General features: G+C 36.5%; 1 protein-coding gene across 2 annotated transcripts; it reads left to right on the forward strand.

Annotated features, from left to right (window-relative positions):
• The first annotated feature begins 477 nt into the window (after window positions 1-477).
• LOC118188902 (serpin B8-like) lies at window positions 478-23164 on the forward strand. Of its 2 annotated transcripts, none has more exons than XM_085814489.1 (4): window positions 478-4736; window positions 13083-13402; window positions 17849-18285; window positions 22179-23164. In XM_085814489.1, the coding sequence occupies exons 2-4, from the start codon at window positions 13091-13093 to the stop codon at window positions 23011-23013; spliced, it is 1584 nt and encodes a 527-aa protein (XP_085670615.1). In that variant the 5' UTR covers window positions 478-4736; window positions 13083-13090; the 3' UTR covers window positions 23014-23164. The 2 variants fall into 2 exon arrangements, with proteins under 2 accessions (XP_085670615.1, XP_085670616.1); XM_085814490.1 differs by lacking the exon at window positions 478-4736 and adding an exon at window positions 8671-9503.
• Window positions 23165-23535: the final 371 nt, after the last annotated feature.

Raw genomic sequence — 23535 nt, forward strand, 5'->3', positions numbered from 1 at the left:
AAATTTTGAAGTCTGTTATTTAAATTTATATATTTTAAATTTTATATTGTATTTTTTAAAAAATAGAGTGATAAATATTATATATATATATATATACTTGGTAGTCTTTTCTGAACTTGGAATTTATGTACACTATACAATTAAAAAGAATTTTTTAAAGTTAATTGTGTTATCTCACCTTTATGTAAGTTTGAAAACTTCATTTATTTTATTTTCTTCAGAGGAGTTAATTAGAGTTAAAAGTAAAGGAAAGTCATTGGATTTTTTTTTCTTTTTTTTTTTTTTTTTTTTTCAAATTAGTGTTTCATAGATTTAGTCTACACTTAAATGAAAAGAACTATTGTATTGACAAAGATCATTATGATTCCTTCTCTCGATTTCAGTTTTCATCTATTAAACTAGTCAACCATTGTAAACGGGGAAGGAGTTTAAAACTAAAAGAAAGTGCTTAGTTTTTCTGTCAGAAGAAAAGAATGTTCAGTTGCATTGTTATAATATTTTCAATGAATATGGTATTTGGTCAATTTAATTACTTTTTAAACTCTGTAAATTTTGTATTGCAGCTCACAGGAAATCTAATATTTGCAGCTGTTGAAATTTCCTGAATCCTAATAGCAGGGCCGTACCTAGGCTGCCCACATACTTTCCGAAGATTACCGCCCCAATTTTTTTTAAGTGCTCATGATTAATAACATTTTTATTTCATACTCACTTACAAATGACAAATTTTATAAAAAGTACTTACGATGAATTAAAAATATTTAGGCGTGGTATCGCAAGAGTCCGGGCCACCCACATACTTTTACGTGCTGCACCCTACTTGGAACGGCCCTGCCTAATATACATCTCCTACTGTCATGAAGATTAGATGTCGCTACTATTATTATCTTCGAAACATGCCCAAACATTCAATAAATTATGGCCATTCCTAATCTTGGTATATGAGCGTGCCTGCGTAATATTCATGTATGTCCAGGTCACTTCATAAATAATGCAGTATTTTTATACCTCTTTTATTTTTCAAAATTAAGATAGACATAGTTCTTTTTTAATCTAAAATATAGTTGCCTTCATCTTTTCTTAGTTCCTCAATAGTTACGATAGAATTTTGTTCCAACAGGGTTTGCAGGACATTTCCGTGAAGCTGTACAGATCTTCCAAGACGAGGCTCGTGTTTTTGGCTGTAGGTGCTGGCTCGGAATTTCTGAAACCACCATTATCATGCTTATTGGCTTGATTCCCATGCACTGCATTAATATTCCTATTAATAATTATTTAATTGAACTCACGGAGAAAAATATTCGAACATGCTCTTTTCTCACTTCCATTACAAATTTGGAAAAAACAAAAAACTATGTTAAAATAGCACTGCATTTTTTAAGATTTGCATGAATGATAATAACATGATATAATTTTTTTTATTATTTACTTGTTTTTATAGCTGGTAGTTTATGGTTGATGCAGTTAGTTTATCCTGTCCCCTTCCGATTTTTAGTTCATGCAAATGGAAAAATCTCATTATTTATGGGTTACCCAATATATCATCAAAACCGGTTTTTTATAAGTAGGATATCAGATTCCATTGTAATTGCACGATTTACTTGGACCAGGATCTGAAACAGCTTAACTTATAGGTTGTTTATATGCCATTTGTTTTTAATATGTAATCATATTCACAGAGATGGCTTATAAACAACAAAACGAGATGGAAGGAGTATCAGTTGTGACGTATGAGTTGGCAAACAACGAATTAACGACCATCTGGCTTGTCAACCGTAACGAGGTTAGCAAATTGGATTGCACATTATGCACAGCAACCGCTCACTTCCAATTTAACAAGTCACCTGCGGATACAGTAGACTAATATTCCGTATCTCATAGTTCATTGAATTGGATGGACTCAGGCCAGGGAAGGAACTACCATTCTGTGAGCAATTCCCCCCCAAACATTTTAGGACTTATTCATAGTAAAATAACTTTAACAATTTTCATATGGATGAAAACTGTTGTGGTTCTGTTTCTTCCATTCATATCAACCGTGTAACTTACTGGTGGTAGCCGTTACGAAGAGGACCATTAACCGTGCCTTATTGCCAGCGCTGTCAAGAAATTCGAAGAACATGACGGTAAATTTCATTTAATAATATGGCCTTCAAATTCACGGAACACAATCCCAATCAAACACTACATCACCACAGCGACAAATGTACTGGAAAACTTGTCAAAAATTTCGATCTAATACTATATCCCATGGTAATTATCGCCTTCAAAATAAATGGGTGCATTGCCAAATGGTTGCTATTCTGCAGTCTAGTCGACGTCCAGCATCTCACTCGGTAGGTAGTTGTAATATAATTGAAAAATTTTTTTTAACAATTTTGTGCTATTCCTGCTCTTTTGTTAGAGGAAGACCACCTTTCGTTATAAAATTCCATTTGAATCTGAGCTTACAATATTGCAAAAAAATCGGTTTATTGAATTTCACAAAACTGCAGTTTTTGATATATTCCACGTTCAGCAAATTTTAGGCGCCTTGAAAGACTTAACCTAGATTTTTCATACATTCCAAGTATTTTTTTTTTTAATTAATACAGTTTCTGACTTTTTTCTGGATATATTTCACAACTACAGGATTTCATTCCAAGATTTTTACACTAGTCTACTTCAATCAAATGCTTATTCATAAGGATAGTTTCAAACAGCAGTAACTACACACACTGGCCAATGAATTAGAAATCTTTGAGATTTCCATTTGAATGCGTGCTAGGGATGAAGTATGCAATTTGTTTGTATCGTGTGGTTAGAATGCTAGTATAAGTAAGGTGTAAGAGTGCTTTTCACGATAAATGAAGTAAAATAGAAAAAAACGACAGATCTTTCACCATTTGAAAAAAGGGCTTGCTGTTGGTGCCCGTTTAGCAGGGGCTGTAGCAAATAGTTTATCCAACAGATGGTGGCAGTATCTTCCAAGCTCCTTTGGTAATTGTCAATGCACATGCGCAACTTGAGTGTAGAAAAAAGTATGTTATAGGAGAATGAGCTTTCGTTAAGAATGTTGCTGTGCGCTTTCGCTATGTAAATAAAAGTATATTTTTGTAACATGGATGTTCTTTACTCTCTAATGCGAAGCACTAGGTTAATGCACGAATCTCGACTGATTCAGAATCCTTTTTCAAACCGTGGATCACCAGAGGGGCTTTGATTTTGAAGATCACTGGATTCGAATTTCACTAGATTCTCAAAATCAGACATATCAAAGGTTTTCAAAAGTTGGAATCAGAACCCATAGTCCTTGTCTAGAAGAAGTAACTGCGGTTCGAACACAGTTTTCCAACAGAGTGATCGACGTCGTCTCCGACGAATTGTACAGCAGAACATGGACCCTACTGTGCTTCAACTGACAAAAATCGTCAACCAAAGCTTTTACCAACAGATTTCAGCTTGAACCATGCGCAGAGGATAGGTCAGGTGCCTGTGAGAAAGCCACTCATTTTTGCCCTACATGCAAGAATTCATTTGCAGTGAAGTCGGGAAAGAAGATACTGGACATCTGAGGATTGGAAACGGGTAATGGGGTTGGATGAATCACTCTACACCTTATGTTGCACTGATAGAAGACGTCAAATTTTGCGATAACCCCATGAAGCCATGAATCCATCTTGCCTTACTCATACTGTGCAAGGGTCTGGTGAGAGTATCATGATATGGAGCATGTTCTGCTGGCATGGAACTGGTGCCCCGGTGTTCCTCGAGGGTAAACAAACAGCCATGAGATACCTAGATATACTGGCAGATCAAGTGCACCCTGCAATATTGCATATTTACCTTGATGGTGACGGATACTTTATGGACGACAATGCAACTGTACATCGTGCCAGAAGTCTTCAAAATTGATTCGCTGAATATCAGTCTGACTTCCAACACCTTACCTGGCCACCGCATAGTCTGGATCGTAACCTCATAGAAAATGTGTGTGATGTGGATTCAAGATGCATCCGACAGTACTCTCCTCTTCCATGTAATTTACGAGATCTAAAATGCATGGTATTCTCTGGAGGTAAATGCACTCCAGAAGCATGTAGACTTGATGCCCAAATAAATCAGAGCAGTTATCCGTGCATAAGGGGTCCAATAAAATATTGATCTTTGGTTTCTTATTCATTGATTAGTGTATGTATATCCAAAGAGCTTTCCCTCTGCCCTGAGTCCGGATTTTTAGGCATGTGCAAACGAACCCATAGGTTAATTTGCTTATTTTTCGAAGAACATTCCGGGTCTTATATCCCTTGCAGAAATATGTTAATCTCCTTACCCCCCCCCTCCATTTTGTATATTATTTTTTAAGCATCCTTCTAACTAGAACTAATAACAGATCGATTTTTATTTTTAGTGTTTTCCTTATTTTTCTATTTGATGAATTTGGCCGCACCTACACACTTCAGCTGAGAATTTATATGATATGAAACTTTTTTCCGTGCCTTACTAGTTTAACTTATTTAAGTGGGTCACTTTTAAAAGTGCAGAGAAGTCTAATAACTAGATGTGCTACTTCGGAATTGATTCAAGGAGCTCATTCCAGAAAAAGGTAATTGGAAACGTGCCCCAAGAATATAGACCTGCTATTCGTTGATGAACTGACTGAATTTACTGAACGAGCAGCTCTTGTTGGAAGCGTATCAGGAATGTCCGATTTCAATGTTAAGGAAGAAAAGATTGCTTATCTTCCCATGTTAAAAGTGAGTTTAATATTTATTATTTACCAGCTTTTTGAAAAAATCTTATTCTAGAATTTAATTATTAGTTCTGTGTATAAAGGAGGTTTTGGGGAATCTCAAAATTACAGTTGAAAGAAATTAGTTCAGGGAATCAGCATTTGATTGAGTGGATACACTCCTCGTTCAATTCTTTTTGCTCTTCGCTCCAACCTTACTAACCGTCCCAATCCCACTGGTAGATTCTTTCTGCTTTTAGCTTCATTCTCGCTAACACCTCTTGATTCAAGTCTCGTTCCTGATCTTTTCATCAATGTTATTGTTAGTGAGCGGCGAGTTATGAAAAAGAACTGATTCATTTCAGTAAGCAAACAGTTCCGATCCGATCCCCTAAAAGAGCGGTTTTGCTTATGCTTATCAGTAATCAGATGGTTTAAGCAGTTGTAAAAAAAGCATGAAGTTTCAATATCAGAAAGGATTTTAGCATGAGAACGTCAAAGCGTTTTCAGAAAGATATATAGTAAAGTATAAACACTATTCAAAAAGGGGAATGTGGAATTGAAAGATCTTAAAATAGTCAGATAAATTACTACAACCTTCACTATATCACAGGCTAAATTTATAGTAAAGATTACATATGAAAGGTCCAGACTGGAGCTGATTACTTAAAGATACTATTACGGTACATGTGAGACACATTCAATGAAAGGTTTATTGCAGCTTTTAGGCTAAGGGCAAGAAGAATTGTATATTGTGGTCCTCTTATTGAGATGAAGTATTCTACCTCCGATGGCAAAATGAGATGGAAGGAGTATAAAGTTACAGATAGTTTTGCCAAAATCTTAGTCATTAATGTTCTAAGTAATAATAGTTCGTCGTTAATGACCTAAGTAATAATAGTTCGTCGTTAATGTCCTAAGTAATAATAGTTGTACTGGCAACTATTTCGAATTAATACAAATGTTCATTTAAAGTGCAAGAAATTTGAGGGGATTGTCTTCTTTATATTACTGCAAACTACGCTAAGGCTATCTACCTAAGGGGAGAAAGAGGCCTTTCTAGCTAGCTTACTAATGCTTAGCGAATTTACTACTCTGTCGTGAAATTTGTGCGGGAGACAGAGCTAAAAGCAGTGAATAAATGGTGCAGGTTTGCGTGTGCAGTTATGAAATAATAGATTTGCGTAAAGGAGGACTAAGGCGCCAAAATACTGAAACACACTTTTTAAGAGTGCTTTTGAATTTCTTGAATGATACCCTCAGATCCATTGTCACGAAGTTCTTCAGCAATTGTTGGAGGTTTATTCTTTTCCTGATAAGGAGCCTGAAACACCGTCGAAGTTCTAGTTTAGCCATGGATTTTTCAATTTAAGGATTGTTTATGATTCATTTAGGTAATATGATACATTTAATTTCTTTTGCTCTTAAAATACTGTGTAAATTTCACAGCATAGTAAAAATTCAAGCAACAGAAAAATTTGTAAACATTAGTTATTAGTATTGTTACGAATTTTGTAGACAGATAATATGATTTTAGTGCGTGAAATTTTTGTATTTTTCTATGTTATGTAAGATGAAAAATCTAGAGAGACAAGCTATGCAGGAAAAATAAGAATACAAGGGCAAATCCATTTGACTTTGAGTAAATGGATATCTCGGTAATTTGGCGAGATATCGCCAAGCTGGCAACGGTTTTGGCGACATTTTGATCCGGTTCTTGTATGACCGCAATAGATATTGCAATTGAATAAATATAACTGATCACTACATTAGTTGTAGCCTTATTTCGACCATCATATTGTCTTCCAGTAATTTCAAGAAGCAGAAAGTACTAGAAATATATCGACGGTCGGATGGAAACTGTATCAGGCCGGAACGAGCATTGCTCTTACTTGTTTCTTCGAGTTGTTAGTTTAGCTTGAATACTGAGATATCTCCGGCTTAGCTTTCTCTTTTGAAGCGCTTTGCATTTGTATGTGTTAACGTTCTTAGTAGTCTAAAGTGTAACTGCTGTGCAGTCTGTGTTACAGTGAACACGTGTACGAGTATTTCTGTGGAGAGTTCCAGGACTCTGAAGTGTTGTTGCGATAAATAAATATTATCAACTTGTCATCGGATTTGTGGACATTCAATCTATTATGAATCCGTAAGCACACAGCAGTGTGAACTTGGATCAAACATCTGCGTTAGTGTCAGCTAGATAAAGCTTCGGAACTATGTTCTTACTGAAAGATGGAAATGCCTATCACGTCTGGCGCAGGTTTTTTTTTTTTTTTTTCCATCGCATTAAATTTTGATATTGATCTGCCACACATTCCGTTGCCTAAGCTTCTGCTGCCTAATACCTCCAAGGATTGCAGACGATTTTAAAGCATAAGCACTGTTTTACAGAAAGATAATTAAATGACACTGTGAGTGACAAGATGGGAAATCTGTGTAATAGCAGAAATGTAGAAGATTATTTAAATTAAGACAACGAACTCGCACTGTGAATTAAGAACTCAAAGAAGAGACTTGGTATGACCAAGAAAACAGAAGTGTTTTCTCATCCAAGAACATCTTGGAAAGACCATGAAAAATATAAACGATGACATATGCTTTAAAAAAAAAGTACTATTTTAAAAGAAATAAACTATAATACACTCTTTTGCAAAAAAATCGAAGCACCATGAAGGAAGTGGTTGCTTTTGATGAAATTGAATATGTGTATAGTCTATACACAGATAAAAGAATGATTAAAAAATCAACGTCATAGTACCTGTTCACAGCTTACAATAACCCAATGAGTGTTCAAATTAGTAGTTGGTTGAACCGCCCCTGGCGGCAAAGCATGCTTGAATTCGCCGAGGCAAGGAGTGGTACAGGTTCCTAATGTCATCCTGCGAAATATTCTGTCAGGCATTCATCAGTTGTCACTCCAGATCTGCGAATATTTTGTGGTGCTCGAATCTGGCGGCCTATCATGTTCCACACGTGTTCGATTGTTAAAAGGTCTGATGACCTTGCTGGCGAAGGAAGAGCATCAACCGCACGAAGACAGTTCAGAGATATGCGAGTGGTATGTGGCCTGGCATTATATTGTTGGAAATTGGCTCCAAGATGACGGGCCATGAATGGTAATGTAACCGGACGGAGGATGGTATCAACATATTGTTGAGCTGTTGTAAGATGTACGGAGGATGACTTAAGATGACCTTCTGTCATACGAAATAGCGCCCCACACTATTACACCAGAGGTTATGGCTGTATGCCTTTGTAAAACAAAGGCTGATTGAGAGCGCTGGCCCCATTCTTTCCAGACACGAACACGGTGGTCATCTGCTCCAAGAGTGAAGCGGGACTCATCGCTGAACACTATACGATGTCAGTCTGATGGCAGCCATGATGATCGGCTGCGACACCACTGCAGACGACTCCGCCAATGTTGTGGGGGTAAAGGCAAACGTTTTAAAGGCCTCTGTGAGCATAACCCCGCCTCAGAAAAGCTTCGTGAGATGGTGGACGGTACCACGTAACGTATAGACGTGGCTATAGTGCGTTGAATAGTCAACAATGTTACCGTTAGGGCGGTTCGGGCCTGGCGAAAAATCATCCTATATTGCCTCGCATTTGTGCTCCTTCCCCTTCCAGAGCGTTCTTTCATCGGCAATTTCCTTGTGGTAACCATAGCTGCCAACATCTTTGCACAGCAGTTTCTGTACACTGCAGGTGGCGGCTTATTGTTCGGTATAACCACCCAACTTCACGCAACCCTACAATGCGACCATGTTCGAAGTCGTTTAGTTGTCTGTAAGTTTTTCGATATCGTCGCAATGGCATCTTTAGTTGCTCTTTACGGAATTACTATAGCAGCAACAAAAAAAGATAAATTTTCCGGCTCTGTTACTGGTTTTATCTTTTGCGAATTGCGTACTAGAAATGCGCGCTATGATCGCAATTCCTCTTTATTTGCCTTTGATAATTTGCATGTTCGATCAAAATGTTTTTGCATACCAAATTTCGTCACAATCGCAAAAGTCCTTGGTGCTTCGATTTCTTTTGCAAAAGAGTGTATATCAGTACTTTCTTATGTTGATACAGAGCATTTGTCTGCCCTAGAAAAACTGTAACGCCCGGAATGAACAGTCTTGCAGAGGAAGTGTTGCAAATTGACGTAATGCTTGCCTAAAATTTCTTTAAAATAAGTATCTGTGTCACCCGAATACAGCTGTTTTCCCTGTTTTTAACATTTCTTTCGAACATTTCTTTTTGAATAAGATTAGCATTAGTGTGTAAAAAATACGAAACTGTTTTTCTTGCGTGCTGATGCCAATTTACTAATTTATTATTTTGATTAATTTGAAACAATATACTTTTGATATTCTGTGATTATATTAATTTACTTCTCAACTCAAATTTTAGGAATGTTTCTTAATTATATAAAAAGCTTATAATTGTGCAAAACAGAAATTTGCATTGTGAAGATCCTCTTAAATTTCTATGAGAATTCGAAATTTAGGAAATTTCTAACCTCAAATAAATAGTTTTAATCAGAGATCACGTGACAAGCAAGGTCATTCTTCCTCTTCTTCTCTTGTGGAATCTCATTATATCTGATTTTAGCTCAGAACAAGCCAGATTCAGCGATGAACATTCTCGTGAGAATGTAAACAAATGGCAAAAATCATTTGGAGATCAATATTTATAGTTGATTCTGTTTAGCAATTAGTTTGACGTGTAACTGTAAATATTTAAGCAATAAAGTCTGCTGTTGAAATTTTAAACATAAAAGGACTGGATGTTCATTTGTTGTGTAAGTATCCATCCCTTAATAATGGCTTTCTTTCTTAAGTAAATATTTATAGTTTAATTTTGTTGCCTCGTTCGTGGTTGGAAACATGATCAGTGTCCATTTCGGTTAATCTTCAGTTGGGGACACGATGTTGGTAATTTTTTCAAAATATTTATTCTGCAACAGCTATAAATGCAATATCCAATAATGTATGGTAGTTACCTTTAGTATTAAATAAACACATATCTTCGGTAATATCCAAATGTCCGTTAATACTCTTAAAGTCAACCTCGTATATCCAACTAAAAATTAATGTCTAGTTTTCAATGTATTTTCATACTCATCTGCATTTAAATTATTCATTATTTGTAGAGAAGACATGAGATTCCGTTTTAGCCTCGAAACGGCATTTTGCGTCGAATCAATAAGAGCATTGAATCACTTTTCAAATTGTTGCCACCAAATATTATCGTCCTGTATTATATTTAAAGAAATTAAATAATTAAGAATCTCCATGAATGTATGTATTGTTTTCGCATTGTGAAAAAACAGTAGTACTCAGAGCCATCAGATTTTGAATAACATAATTCTCCACTCGGATATGGGCACTTGGAAGCCAGAATTTTTGTTTTATTATCTAGTTCATATTTTGTAAAACTTCAAAAAGTTTTTATTAAAAATCTCGACGATTTCAAAGCGATCAGTGAGTGGCAACACTGTACGGCGTAAAACATTTTTATCTGCAACGCGTGAGACTGCCTATCAGAAATTCTAAAGGTATGCTGTCTCTAAATATTTTCAGCTCAAAGGGGAGTTAGCCCAAATGCTTTCGAAACGTGTATGTGTGTGCAAAGCGGGGAAGAAAAAATCCCTTTGGGCGTAATATAAAATCTAAAAGCTTTCAATTTTGTTTATTATTATTATTATTTTACCTTATTCTATTTAAAATTATTTTGGTTATTGAAAAGCAAAAATGAATGAACATTATGAAGACAAGTAATTTTCATATTCGGGGCTAGAATTCCAATATAATTCTGCTTAACATTAGCATTCAAACTGATGAATTTTTCAAAAGGTTAGGCGTGGTATAATAAGAAGTTATTTCAATTTGTTTTCAAAATAAAAGTCAGGAAACTGATGGATATCCTAGTAATTTAGACATCGTTTTATTTCGAAATTGACTTTAAAAATGCTATATTAGTCATCGTTTTTGAGAATTAAATTGTTTCTATTGAAAAAGGCATTTTTAATCAAAAACGAGGTTTAAAATAAACGTTTCTAATTACAGTTTCAAAGCTATGATGTGTGTGTCTTTCACGATTTCAGATGCTATGTGTTGTGTCTTTCACGTATGTTAAACTTAGATTAAGAGTAAACTTAGGAACAACGGCAGTGCCAGAAAGCTTTCATAGGTTTGAGAATGTCTCGTTCTAAAGTTAAATTTTATTTTTAACATTGTGTTGTAAAATGGAGTTCTGGTTGGTGACATACAAAGGGAGTTTTTCAGTTTGCTGCGTTTAGAAAATGAAGTTTAAGTTTGTGATGTTCGATTATCAAAATTTTCAAGTTTATAAAAGATTTATTCTCGACATGCAGATAAGTAGAGTTTTTATGTCACTGTAGGTGTGCCTAATTTGTAAATATAACTGTAAATAGAATTGCATTAAATCTTCAAAAAATCCAGAACTGTATTTTAATTTGTCGTAATTGACTACTCATTCTATGTCGAAGACTATTGCAGTCAAATGTGTAAAGAAATAATACTTACCAATAAGAATATTTTTCGAGTTTCGCTTACGGCGCTATCTTTATTAAAGAGAAGTTAGTCTTCGAACTTGGCAAATTTGGTAGAAGCAAATTTTAAATGTCACCAAAGGCCTATGCGTTGGCCGTTTTAATTCGAAAATATCTTATAATCAGGTACACAGGCACCATAAAATAGGATACTTGTGTTAATAGTAGGGAACAAAGAATGGGGGGGAAAAGTGCCAAAAAGGGCAATTTTGAATAAAGTCCTGCTTTGAAGGAAGTAAAGCGCTCTATTTAATCAGCCACGATTTCTGGATATATGGAACATTTAATTTAGAATTTAAATTTTATTTGTTTCTTAACTTACTAATTACACATATTTAGCAAGCCTCAAAAGTCCTTAATGCTCTTTAAAATATCTTCAAGAGTATATTAGTTTTGCTGTCATCAACAGAATTTATTTTTCGCCATTTGGCATTTTCCTACAATTGTCCTTTCTTTCGAAAGTGTGCCTAGTATTTTGATTTATGAAACACGTTTAACTTTGATGTATTCAACTGTTTCTTACTTTGCTTGTAGGGTAAAATTTTTTAAATCTGACTATTAGATGTTTCGCTTATTTTATCACTGTTTTCCGAACTGCTTTATTAAAATCAACTTTTCAGCTTAAGAATATACAATTCGATTTTAAACCTCCTTTATATTACCGTTTGTTTTAGGTGCCATAGTATAACCAATAAGGTTATTAAATTACAAGAGAGTGGATAAAAAAATATTATTTTACGAAACAGGCTGGAAATGCCCGTCATGTTTTTTAACTCGCAATTCCACGCGACAGATATTTCTGAAATAGAGGTACAACTCCAATTATTCGAACTATGACTATCCGATTCGCTGATTATCCGATTAGCTTTCAGAATTTTAGAATTTTTCAAATCAACCTGAAGAACGGAAGGAAAAAGAAGCTCGAGAAAAGGAAAGGGAAGAGACAGGAGAAGATGAGGAGGACGTGTCACTTGAGGAATTAGAAACATTCTTTTGAAAATTCCTGGATGTTCAGAAGTTACCGCTGAGGATACAGCGGAATAGATGGTGTGTGATTCGTCAGACCCTGGGTTTCAAATTCTAAATGATGATGAACTTATTGAAAGTATGATAGAAGAAAGCGTCGAAGAAGAAGGTGGATTTTAATTTCGAATTTGAAGAACACACGGGACCATCAGCTAGTGAAGCGTTTGCCGGTCTTTAAACTGCGTTGAAGTGAAACTGCGCCAGCTTGAGTGAGACCACATGCAATTTCTCATTGTTAAGCTGGATGGGCAACTTGGCTGCTCGAAAACAGATGAAGGCAGTCAAACAGCTTACTTTGACCGAGATGTTCAGCAAACAATGACTTTCAGTAGTAGTAGTAATTACTGTGCAGTACGCTATGAAACATATACGTTAAAGTGTGCCTTTTCATGTTAATTAATTAAAACCTCTTTTTCTTTAAAAATAGTTTTATTCTCGCATTTGCAACATACAATACATACAGTAATTAATTAAAGTGTACGTAGACCCTTTCTTTGGAAAAATTCAATTATCTGAATGGGGTCCGGTCCCAATTGATTCGGATAATTGGAGTTGTACTGTATTGCATTTGTGACAGTTACAGCAATGCCCACCAGAACTAAGAATCTGTGTCCGAGAAAGGTGGCTTTTCTTCGTCACAGCTTCGGATACAAAGAGTTCTTATTTTTTTTAAGAGCCTTTTTTCTTTAATAACAAGAGCTCTTGTTATTGAAATCTCATTGTAATATTAGATAGTAAAACACGTTTTAATCAAGTCCTTTGAATATTGTTTCATTTCAGTCATCAAGATGATTGCCTGGATCCAGATATTTTCGATACTCTCGATGCTATTTGTTTCAGAAGCGGCAACTTATACGAAGAATATGTCGTTGCCGAAGCTGAAGAATATGTCGTTGTTGAAGCTGAAGAATGTTTCGAAACGTCGACGCTTTGCCGAGGCCCAAAGTTATCTGGCAATCGACCTGTATAAGAAATCCCTGGTTCCACGTCGACTACAGGTTAAAGGTAAAGCCGAACAGAGTTCCGCTATTGCTCCATTGAGTATTACTGGTGCGTTCCTTGCTCTTCAGGATGGCCTTAATGAACACAGAGGAGCAGATGTAAGTTTGCTGTTTATTTATTCATTATTTTCAATGTTAAAAAATAGGGCATAATACTCAGATACTATTACAGCAGTACCTGACAGTACTTGTGGACATTTTCCAAAAATTTCATGCTTTTGCATTTTTCATCCTGATTAAACATTTTATATGTCAATCGAAATGATCGTTAATTCTTAAAATGATCACTAAAGTAATTTTTATTCATTAGTCGAAAGATAATTTAATGAAAAATCTGCAATACGGAAAAGGTTATCTAAACTAACGTAGATAGAAGTGAATAAAGAAATGGTTGGAACTATAGACTTTATTGACTATCATAATCTTTGGTTTAGGGGACGATCGATATTACAAGATAAGTGAATAATAATATCTCAAAGTGAAGGAAGTAAATTTTGCTCTTTGATTTTTAATAAAAGACGTCTATGGTTGAAACTTCGCACAGTTTGACACAACAAAAATACTTGTATTGCTTAGGAAATTTAAAGTTGAACACTAATAATAAATGATTTAACTAATTCTTATTCCTGATGAATAATTACTCAAAGAGTATATATTGTATGTCCAGATTTACACATGCACATTTTTATTGCAAGCGAATCCCGATTTAAAGAATAAAGTTTAGCTATTTTCTCAATTTGAGGAAATTATTTCGCTTTCCCAGCAAAGCTAGACCATTACTCAGGTACTAATAAGAATCTTAAAAGCAGGCATGTACTGGTTTCTTGAATTGAATAATTATCAGAAAAATCACCCTGATCTGAAAATTGCCCGAATTATATTAAGGCAATTTTGAGAAAATACAAATTATTTTACGAATAATAGAATGGCATAGAAATGTGTAGTTGCTGTGACTCGTCTCACTTGTCTGCCAGTAACATCAGAACAAGCCCACGAAATTTATCGTGGCAAGAAGTGCAAGAGAGCGCCTGTCGTTGGCAATAACCTTGAGCTCCATACAGATGACAGTACGAATTTGCTCAGTTCCGCCCCCAATTCTGAAGGAGAGCATTCCGGGGGATGGTAGGGTGTTCCACCCCTCTTTCCCTACCACCAGCCTCTCGAGAGGACTTTCGTCTCTCCGCAAATTTAGAGTGTCATCAAGCAGCACAGACACTGCGCATTTACAAACTATACATTTACAAGCTATAGATATTACAATACATTTACACGCATCAAAATGACGTAAGAATGCAATAAAAAAAACTATTTCACTGTGAACGGCGGTATATCTTACAGAAATGCAGAATAAGTAGCATCTTACACACTTTTTATAAAGAAACCTAAGAAAAGGATTTAACAGTGTAACCCATTTTTAAAAATATGACTGCTTTTATAATGGTTGTGAGGATCTTAAGTTTTACTAACGTTTATTTTATTTTAAAACTTTACTGTCCTCTCTTATTTTCCACTTCCGGCCAGAATAAACAAGTGAATATGTTTATGCAAATTGTACTTGCTAACGCTTAAGTTGTGGTTTTTCGCCAAGAACAGAGTTAGATGGAGATAAAATGAGCTTCCTTGCCACTGTATTCCACGCGAGCTTTCAATCAGTTGCTGTCCACCTTTACGGCCAGATGTTTAGTCCTCTCGATATTTAAAACATATTGTAGTTTTCCGCAGTTTTCGCTCTACATATGTAATAAATAAACTAAAAGGCCAAACTTAGTGTTAGTCATCTGTATCAAGTACTCAAAGTTAGCTCTTATTTAAATTTTATTAGTTAGTAGTTCTTTATTTTTACGTTCAGACCACAAGTGGTTGGTCTTTGTATCGCGAAGTGCAGGAGCGCCTGTAATATCGTAGAAAATAAAGGGTAGTTAAACCCTTCGCATCTTAGACATCTATTTTACATTTCTACAGAACATAGCTTCCAGTAAGCTGCCTATTCCCATTCAGATAAGGAGGAATAGTAGTCCTGATAGGGTTTCAAATAAAACAAATCAGATACATTATGACATCTTTTTTGGGTGGAACAGCAACTTTTCCCCCTTCTTTGATTATTCAATACAATTTTCCTCCTTTGTCATTCACACTATGCGGTTATTCTGTTACCATAGATTGTCAGAAACCACCACATCTAGCCTTCAAGAAAGGAATATAATACATAAATGACTTCCTTGCTGTCCTGAAGATGATTCTTAAAAAGACCCCCAAACATAATGATTTTTACCAAGAAATCAATGGGCCCTACCTACAAGAAATCCCGTTATATCGGTAGGTTGCATAGATCAGATAAACAATTTATTTGCACGAAAACTTCAGCGGATTCAAATACATCATAGCTGCCAGAGATTCAACGGATAAGTCAATCGGAAGATTCAACGGATTTGCCAAGTTCAAACTGTAAATAAATTTGGGGAAGAATCAGTTAAAAGAAAGGTTTGTGCAGCTCTAACTGAATATAATTTAAATGTTCTTACAAGATAGGCTCTATTTGTTTTCTGTCGATATAAGGGGATTTTCATAAAAATACAAGGATCTTTTGAGTTCTAAGCCTCAAAGACTTACTTTTCAAAACATGGAAATAGTGTGCGTAACCTAGCATAACAGATAAATCCATGATTACTTCCTAAAGATGGTCACATATGTTATTTACTATAGTCTGTAATTTTTGTTTAATCAAGAATGAATAAAGATTGTTAACTCACTTTTAGAAGTGGATACAGGTATTTTAACAATCATCTTTCTGTGTCATTTTATGTGCACCTTTTGCCCATTTCTGCCAATAATTAAAGATTTTAATGTCTTGTGCAGGGTAATAGAATCCATGCTTAAAAACTGATCCCATTATCTACAAACAACCAAGAAACTCAAACTCAGTCATCTTGCTGGGCCTGAATGACTTTAGGACGCCTCGAGCCACTCTAAAAGAGGTTATCACACTTGGCTACAGTCCCTGCTAGACGGGTCCCTGCTAGACTGAGAAACGAGATTCTGGTAGCACTGGTTTAAACGGGAGGATTCCTAAGAAAAAGAGCCCCGCCGGAAGTAAAGTCCCACCTAGCTACGGAAACGATGTTGCGGCTACGCCGGATTTTTTCAAACCTCAAGAAAATGTCTCAGCTGGACCTATGTTCCGGGTAGAGACAACCAATCAGCCGAAAGTTATGCTTCTGAAGCATCACGTGATCCCAATCTGAGCGATAATCGATTAGTGTTTGGCGTTCAAGTTTTGTAGAAAGTGAAAATGGTAACCTAGCTACGTGGGTTTCCTGGAAATTGCGCTGGTTCTTAGAATTGTCCCTTTCGACGTCAAGTCCCGCGTAGCCGAAACATAACGTGATTGAGATTTTATAGGCTCACCATGACAATTCGAAAATGGTGTACCAAGGTTTATCGTATGAAATGACTGTTCCGCGTACAATAGTTCTCAGAAATATACTCCCGTAAAATTCTTTGACTGGCGATATGACCAAATTTGCTAAAGAACGCATTTATAATTCACTGTATTTGAACAATGGCAGTTGTTTCGCATTGCGAATAATGGTAGCTCCTCTCCATTGAGCTCATTGACATCATTACAGAATAGATTTTTAAGGTGAAAAAATTTTTTTCAAAATGCGACAGAAAAGATTCTGAAAACAGTAGTAAAAAACGTGTCATGAAATTTTGTTAAAATGCCTTTACTCAGCTCTAAAGCACTTATGTTTGTACCAAGAAAGTTGTTGAACGAAGATTTTTGTCTTCATTAAATCTTGAGTAAATAATAATTAGACACTATAATAAATAAAACAGGTGTCAATCTTTAGAGGATTTGTTGCGGATTATCTTATACTAGAGGATAAAATGTCTATTACTATGTCTCTACAAATTGCTTTCAAGATCTAAAGAGATATCCGGAAGTATGTCTAATGCTTTTAGACATACTTCCGGATAAAAATGGCGACGGTAATCCAACCAAAAAAATACTTAGTTTACCCAATTTCTTTTCTTACAACCCCTTGAAATTTTATACAGCAATTTAAATGCTGTCCTTTTTTCATATTTGTAATGCATACAAATATGTAAAATATGCCATTTATTTTCACAAATAGAAATCTATTTGCAGTAACAGTTATCGATGTTTTACCTCAGTACAGCGCACTCGGCTATTCAGAACGCCTTTCCTTAGAATGTCCCTTTAAGGTCCCCCCTCATCCTTTCCGTGCAACTTGGTCAAGGTCAATCAACTCAGAATCCTTTGCAATACTGTCCTGGCATTTAGGTCCCATTACGCAAATTTATTACCTCGGTTAATAAAGCAAACGAAAAGTCCAAGGATACACAAGTAGAATTTTTACAAACACCTTTATAAGAATTTCTTTATACAAATTGAAAATTCAACCCTTATAACAATAGCTTGTAGCACACAGTGAAGTTTTAATGCATGATGGTAAGATGATTTTTTTTCCCTCAAACAACGGCTATTTATTTTCCTTTTAAAACTTTTACTTTCTTTTACAGGAAGTCTGGATGTTTCTAGGCTATGAAAGAAGTAAAATAAATACTGAAGATGCCCATGCTGAGTATACTAGATTTCTAAACGAAGAGCAGCGACCGACGTCTTGGCCTCCACGGTATGTGTTGGAATTAGGCAACAACATTATATCAGATACCAGTTTGTCTCTTCTTAAGGAATATCAAAGAAAAATGGAAAACTACCATCGTGCAACCGTGAAGCAAACTGAATTGTTTCACGATAATCCCGCCTTACTGAAAGAGATGAATTCGTGGATCAAAGAAAAAACTCGCGGCTCACTTAGTAATATTATTGATCCCTTCAAATCTCAAATCAAGATGATGATATTAAGTACTTCTTACTTTATGGGAAAATGGGAAACTGAATTTAATCCCAAGAGAACTATAAATGCACCATTTCATTGTAGAAATAGCGAAGTTAAGTAAGTTTTGACAATGAGTTCAAAGAATTAATTTTATGTCCATGTCCTTTAAAACAATATTTGGGAAATCATCAACAATGCATCTCAATTTGCAATATCGATTTTCTGTGTTGTCCACCATAAACTATAATGAATTCTCTCTGAGATTAATAAATATATTGTGATGTATTGGAGATAAAAGTTGGAAATAGAATATTAATTGAATTCTGGCGAAAGAAAGTTTTAGTTTCTTTTAATGGCCATACGGATCTCTCGCTTATCTGATAACGATGGTCGGTAACTCAACATTCTTGAGTTAAAGAAAGCAGATCGAGCTGCATAAGATGCTGATGATTTTCCATACTTTGGAACAATGTTCATAACTAAATCATTATCATACGAACATCTAAATTTTATTTCTTTATTATTAGAGGATTAATTAGGTTAATTTCTTACTTAAATTGAGGGTTTCTTAAGGCTACAATTTTTTTTTAATGTTTTCAAAATAAGATATTCGATTCAGTCTTTCGTAATTTTAATTTCTATGTAAAGCCCATAGGCCGAGAAGGAGAAGGAAAAGCCTGGCCAGGAGAATAATTAGTGTGACGTAACGATCATTGGAGAGCGCCGAGTGTTTTGTTGGACGGAAGTAGTAAAAAACAAGAAAAAAAAGTAGAGAGAAAGAACGAAAAAGGACAGTGAGGGCAAGGAGACTTTTGACCCTGGAAGTCGGAGGAGACGGTCAGATTTTTTTTTGGTTGGAGGACCGCCGCCATTTTATTTCTTTTTGTTATGCAGAGATTGTTTTCTCATCCGGCGGGGACAATGCCGGACTTACCTATCCACAATTGTACCTATAATATATAACAATCAAGAATTGTTTTCTTATTTAAGTTTATTGTTAAACAAAAATAAAAAAAATATCATCTAAGCGTCGATCGATAGTAACATGTGTGAAGGAAATGAAACCCACGCTTACAGATATACAATAATTCTTATTTCCATCGGTAGACTACGGCAGTATACCACAATCTAATTTTGTAAAAAAGTATTAGTCATGAACTGAAAATAATGAATTTTTCAGACCATTCACACCGACTACCAAAAACAAAGAACTACTTACGTAACATGACGTAAGTCGCCTCTGGCTGTAGAAAAAGCTTAGACGTGGCTCTTTATGTTTGTTACCACTAACAGAAAATCCCTCGTAAATTGTCAAGTTGAATGATGATACTTCTAACACTTTCTGAAACCTAAATGTTCGTTTATATTTACATTGAGTAAATAAGCTAATCATCATAAGTAGACTGAATGTAGTTGGAGCCGTTCCTTAACGTAACGCAGACGCCTGCACAATACACGCCTATACACTGAAGTGACAAAAGTCACGGGATAGCAATATGCAAATATACAGATGCCAGTAGTATCACGTAGAAAATGTATAAACGCGAAGTGCTTTGGCAGGGCTTTCATTTGTGTTCAAGTTATTCATGTGAAGAGGCTTTGACGTGATTATGGCCGCACGACAAGAATTAACAGACTTTGAACGCGGAATGGTAGTTGGAGCTAGACGCATGGGTCATTCCATTTCGGATATCGTTAGGGAATTCAACATTCCGAGATCCACAGTGTCAAGAGTGTGCCGACAGTATCTAATTTCAGGCATAACATCCCACCATGGACAGCGCAGTGGCCGACCACCTGCACTTAACGACCGAGACCAGCGACGTCTGCGTAGAGTTGTCAATGTTCACAGACAAGCAACACTGCGTCAAATAACCGCAGAAACCGATGTGGGACGTACGAGGGACGTGTCCGATAGGACAGTGCGGCGAAATTTGTCTTCCTTGGGCTATGCCAGCAGAAGACCGACTCGAGTGCCTTTACTGACAGCACGACATCGCCTGCAGCGACTCTCGTGGGCTCGTGAGCATATCGGTTGGTCCCTAAACGAATGAAAAACCGTGGCTTGGCCAGATGAGTCACGATTTCAGTTGGTAAGCGCCGATGGTAGGGTTCGAGTGTGGCGCAGACCCCACGAAGCCATGGACCCAAGTTGTCAACAAGGCACTGTTCAAGCTGGTGGTGTTTCCATAATGGTCTGGGCTGTTTTACATGGCATGGATTCGGTCCTCTAGTGCAACTGAACCGATCATTGACTGGAAATGGATACCTTCAGATACTTGGAGATCACTTACAGCCATTCATGGACTTCACGTACTCAAACAAAGAAGGGATTTTTATGGATGACAATGCGCCATGTCACCGGGCCACAGTTGTTCGCGATTGGTTAGAAGAACATTCTGGACAATTCCAGCGAATTATCTGGCCACCTAGATCGCCCGACATGGATCCCATCGAACATTTATGCGACATCATCGAGAGGTCAGTTCGTGCCCAAAACCCTGCACCGTCAACACTTTCACAATTATGGAGGCAGCATGGCTCAATATTCCTGCAGGGGACTTCCAACGACTTGTTGAGTCCATGCCACGTCGAGTTCTGCACTTCGCCGGGCAAAAGGAGAACCGACAAAATATTAGGAGGTATCCCATGACTTTTGTCACTTCAGTGTATGTTAGACTACCAGTTATTTGTGTCCCCTTTCCCCGAGGACTCAGAGCTGCCCGTTTATGTTTTGCAGGAGAATATGTCTCCTCGACCACTCAACAATGGGCTTCTGTTCTCCTCACAGAATAGTCCAGGTTCACATGGGAGAGTAATTCAGGTCGTCAGCTAATCTCGAGGGAACAAAGCACCAGATACAACCAATCCCACATTGGGAAAAGATACAACTACAGAGGTGGTGGTGGAATGTGGTTTGACCTGAGATCTCTCTCGATGTCATACTGGTCTGCATGTGTTCCATGAAGGAACTTTGACCAGTGTGAGATATCGAGACGAGATCCTTGATCCGCCCATATGCCGTTGCTATTGGTCCTGAATTTCTTCTGATGGACAACAATGTGCGACCGCATAGAGCTCGGGTTGATGAAGAATATCTTGAGGATCACGGTATGGAGCGGATGGAATTGCCAGCTCAATCCTCAGACCTGAATCCAATAGAACATCTCTGGGACTACCTTGGGAGACAGGCTGCTGCTTTAAATCCTCCTCCAAGGTGTTAGATGAGCTTGAACAAGGTCTGGTCTTTGCTTCCCATTTCACTAACCGACAACTTAATTGACAACATTAAACGTTGCAGCCGCCAATGTATTGCAGCTCGAGGTGAACAAATTCCTTATTGGAACCCATTTTTGTAATGTTACCACCACATTTTTCCTCGAAAAACTGTGATATGCTGTTCTCTGCTAAGAGTGCAATTTTTCGTTGTAATTCATGTTTGTGTTGGTCTTAAAAAGCATTCTACGTCACATTCAATAAAGAACTGTTAAGTGAACATGTCAGCTAAATTTCTTATTTCTATGTTGCTTTTCTCAAATTAGACATCAAAAACTTGTTGTTCCTTAACTTTTGGAGGGCAGTGTATTATTTAGGCAGTAATTACGTCAAATGGTATTCCTAAACAAGACCGAACAATTAAACTATTTATTTTGGCCCACCAGCGGCCGAGCGGTAAAGTCGCTGAACACTGGTAGTTCGGTCCGAGGTTCGAATCCCGCGAACGGGCTGGCTGCATGGGCGTTTTCGTGGTTTTCCCCATGTGTAACGTGTATACGAGCCAGTTTCCCTTAGAAAGTCCTCCACAAAAGGCATCCCTCCCCTTAGGCAGATAGCCCTCGTGTGCTTTGCCATAATTAAATACACACACAAACTATTTATTTTAGTTTCACGTCTTTTATTATGCGTTAAACATACTTTCCTCAATTTGAGCTGAATTATACTTTGCATCGAGTAAATTAATGTACAGTAATGCTTTTTTTTTTACTGTAGTTTAATTTTTTACATTATAGGTCTGTGCAAATGATGCAAGTTGAAGCAATTGTTGAATATACTAAGAATGACGAATACTTTGGTCTGGAGGTGCACTTTAATGGGGACCGAATTCGAATGCTCATCTTGTGTCCCAAAGATGCAGTTCGTATGCGTAAGCTCGAAGAATCTTTGACATTTGAGCAGTTACTCGAAATTCGCAAAAGGATGACTTCGCAGAAAATGAGGATCATTCTGCCGAAGGTTAAAATTGCGATTAATCGAAAACTGAATAACGTCGCTAGCCAACTGCAGCTAAATAAGATCTTTATCCCTGATGCAACTCCCTTTGGAGGAATGACGGAAAAAGACTACATGTTTGTTAGCGATGTCCATCATTCAGCTGTAATCGATGTACACGAAAAATTCGTGATAGTTTCAGGCGTGACTGCAATAGCTGTTTCGAGAAGTAAGACTATAAAGAAGCGCAGTCCTAGGTTTGCAGATGATGGTAAATGCATGAAGAGGACACGCTTGTCTTCGAACTCAAGCGGGTTGCTTAGAGTGTATAGTGGCTATCGAAATAATGCAAGTCCAAGTCATTTTATATCAGCAGTCGTCCTGGATGAGAAAGATATGAAGCCTATGTATATTCTGGATGACACTAATACTTGGATAACAGATGACATTGAAAGTATACCTGATGCGCATATATCATGTAAACTTGAGAAATCGCCTGAAAAATTCAGTGTTAAAGCTGAAAAATCCAATGTTAAAGAAGTAAACATTAATCGCCCATTCCTTTTAGCGATTTTGCATTCAGATTACGATATGATTTGGTTCATTAGCCGTGTCTTCGAATGTCCAGAGGCATAGAGAACTTTAGTTTTAATTTAATTTATCTAGGCTTGATAGTAAGATATTTTACATTTGTACTTTTAGGCTTGCAGATGAACCATTTGTGCTTTTATGATAAGTGTTAATGAAAAAAAGTTACTTACAAAAATATTAAAATGATATTATCATACTTTATGATATACTTATTAGACATGTGATATTTGAATCCACAGATCTTGAAAATTCGAAAACTCGTTATCTTTGCAGTATTTTGTCATTTGAACGCTTCGAATTATAACTGTCGAAGTTTTTAAACAGTTTGACTCCAAACTTCGGAAAGTACAATTTCATTGACGGTCAAGTAAAAGTGTCCAATAAAAACAAAGGAAAAAGAAAGAAAGATTTGATGTACGTGTGAGTAACACGTGCATACGAAAATATCCCTAACATTAACTAGGAAAGCCGAAATCTTAGTTAAGATAGACATGTTACAATTAATAATCAAATTTAATAAGGAAAAGTAACAGTTGCCGGGTACGTTATAACGGCTTAAGAAATTCA

Source organism: Stegodyphus dumicola, chromosome 4 (assembly GCF_044657685.1).
Source record: "Stegodyphus dumicola isolate Sdum_Otavi_A_Nest chromosome 4, ASM4465768v1".
Taxonomy (NCBI): domain Eukaryota; kingdom Metazoa; phylum Arthropoda; class Arachnida; order Araneae; family Eresidae; genus Stegodyphus; species Stegodyphus dumicola.

Excerpts from the sequence above, each read along its gene's own strand:
- LOC118188902 (XM_085814489.1), top strand. The coding sequence starts at position 13,091 with ATGATTGCCTGGATCCAGATATTTTCGATACTCTCGATGCTATTTGTT. Across the intron at positions 13,403-17,848 it reads ATGAACACAGAGGAGCAGAT|GAAGTCTGGATGTTTCTAGG; the intron begins GTAAGTTTGCTG and ends TTTCTTTTACAG. Across the intron at positions 18,286-22,178 it reads TGTAGAAATAGCGAAGTTAA|GTCTGTGCAAATGATGCAAG; the intron begins GTAAGTTTTGAC and ends TTTACATTATAG.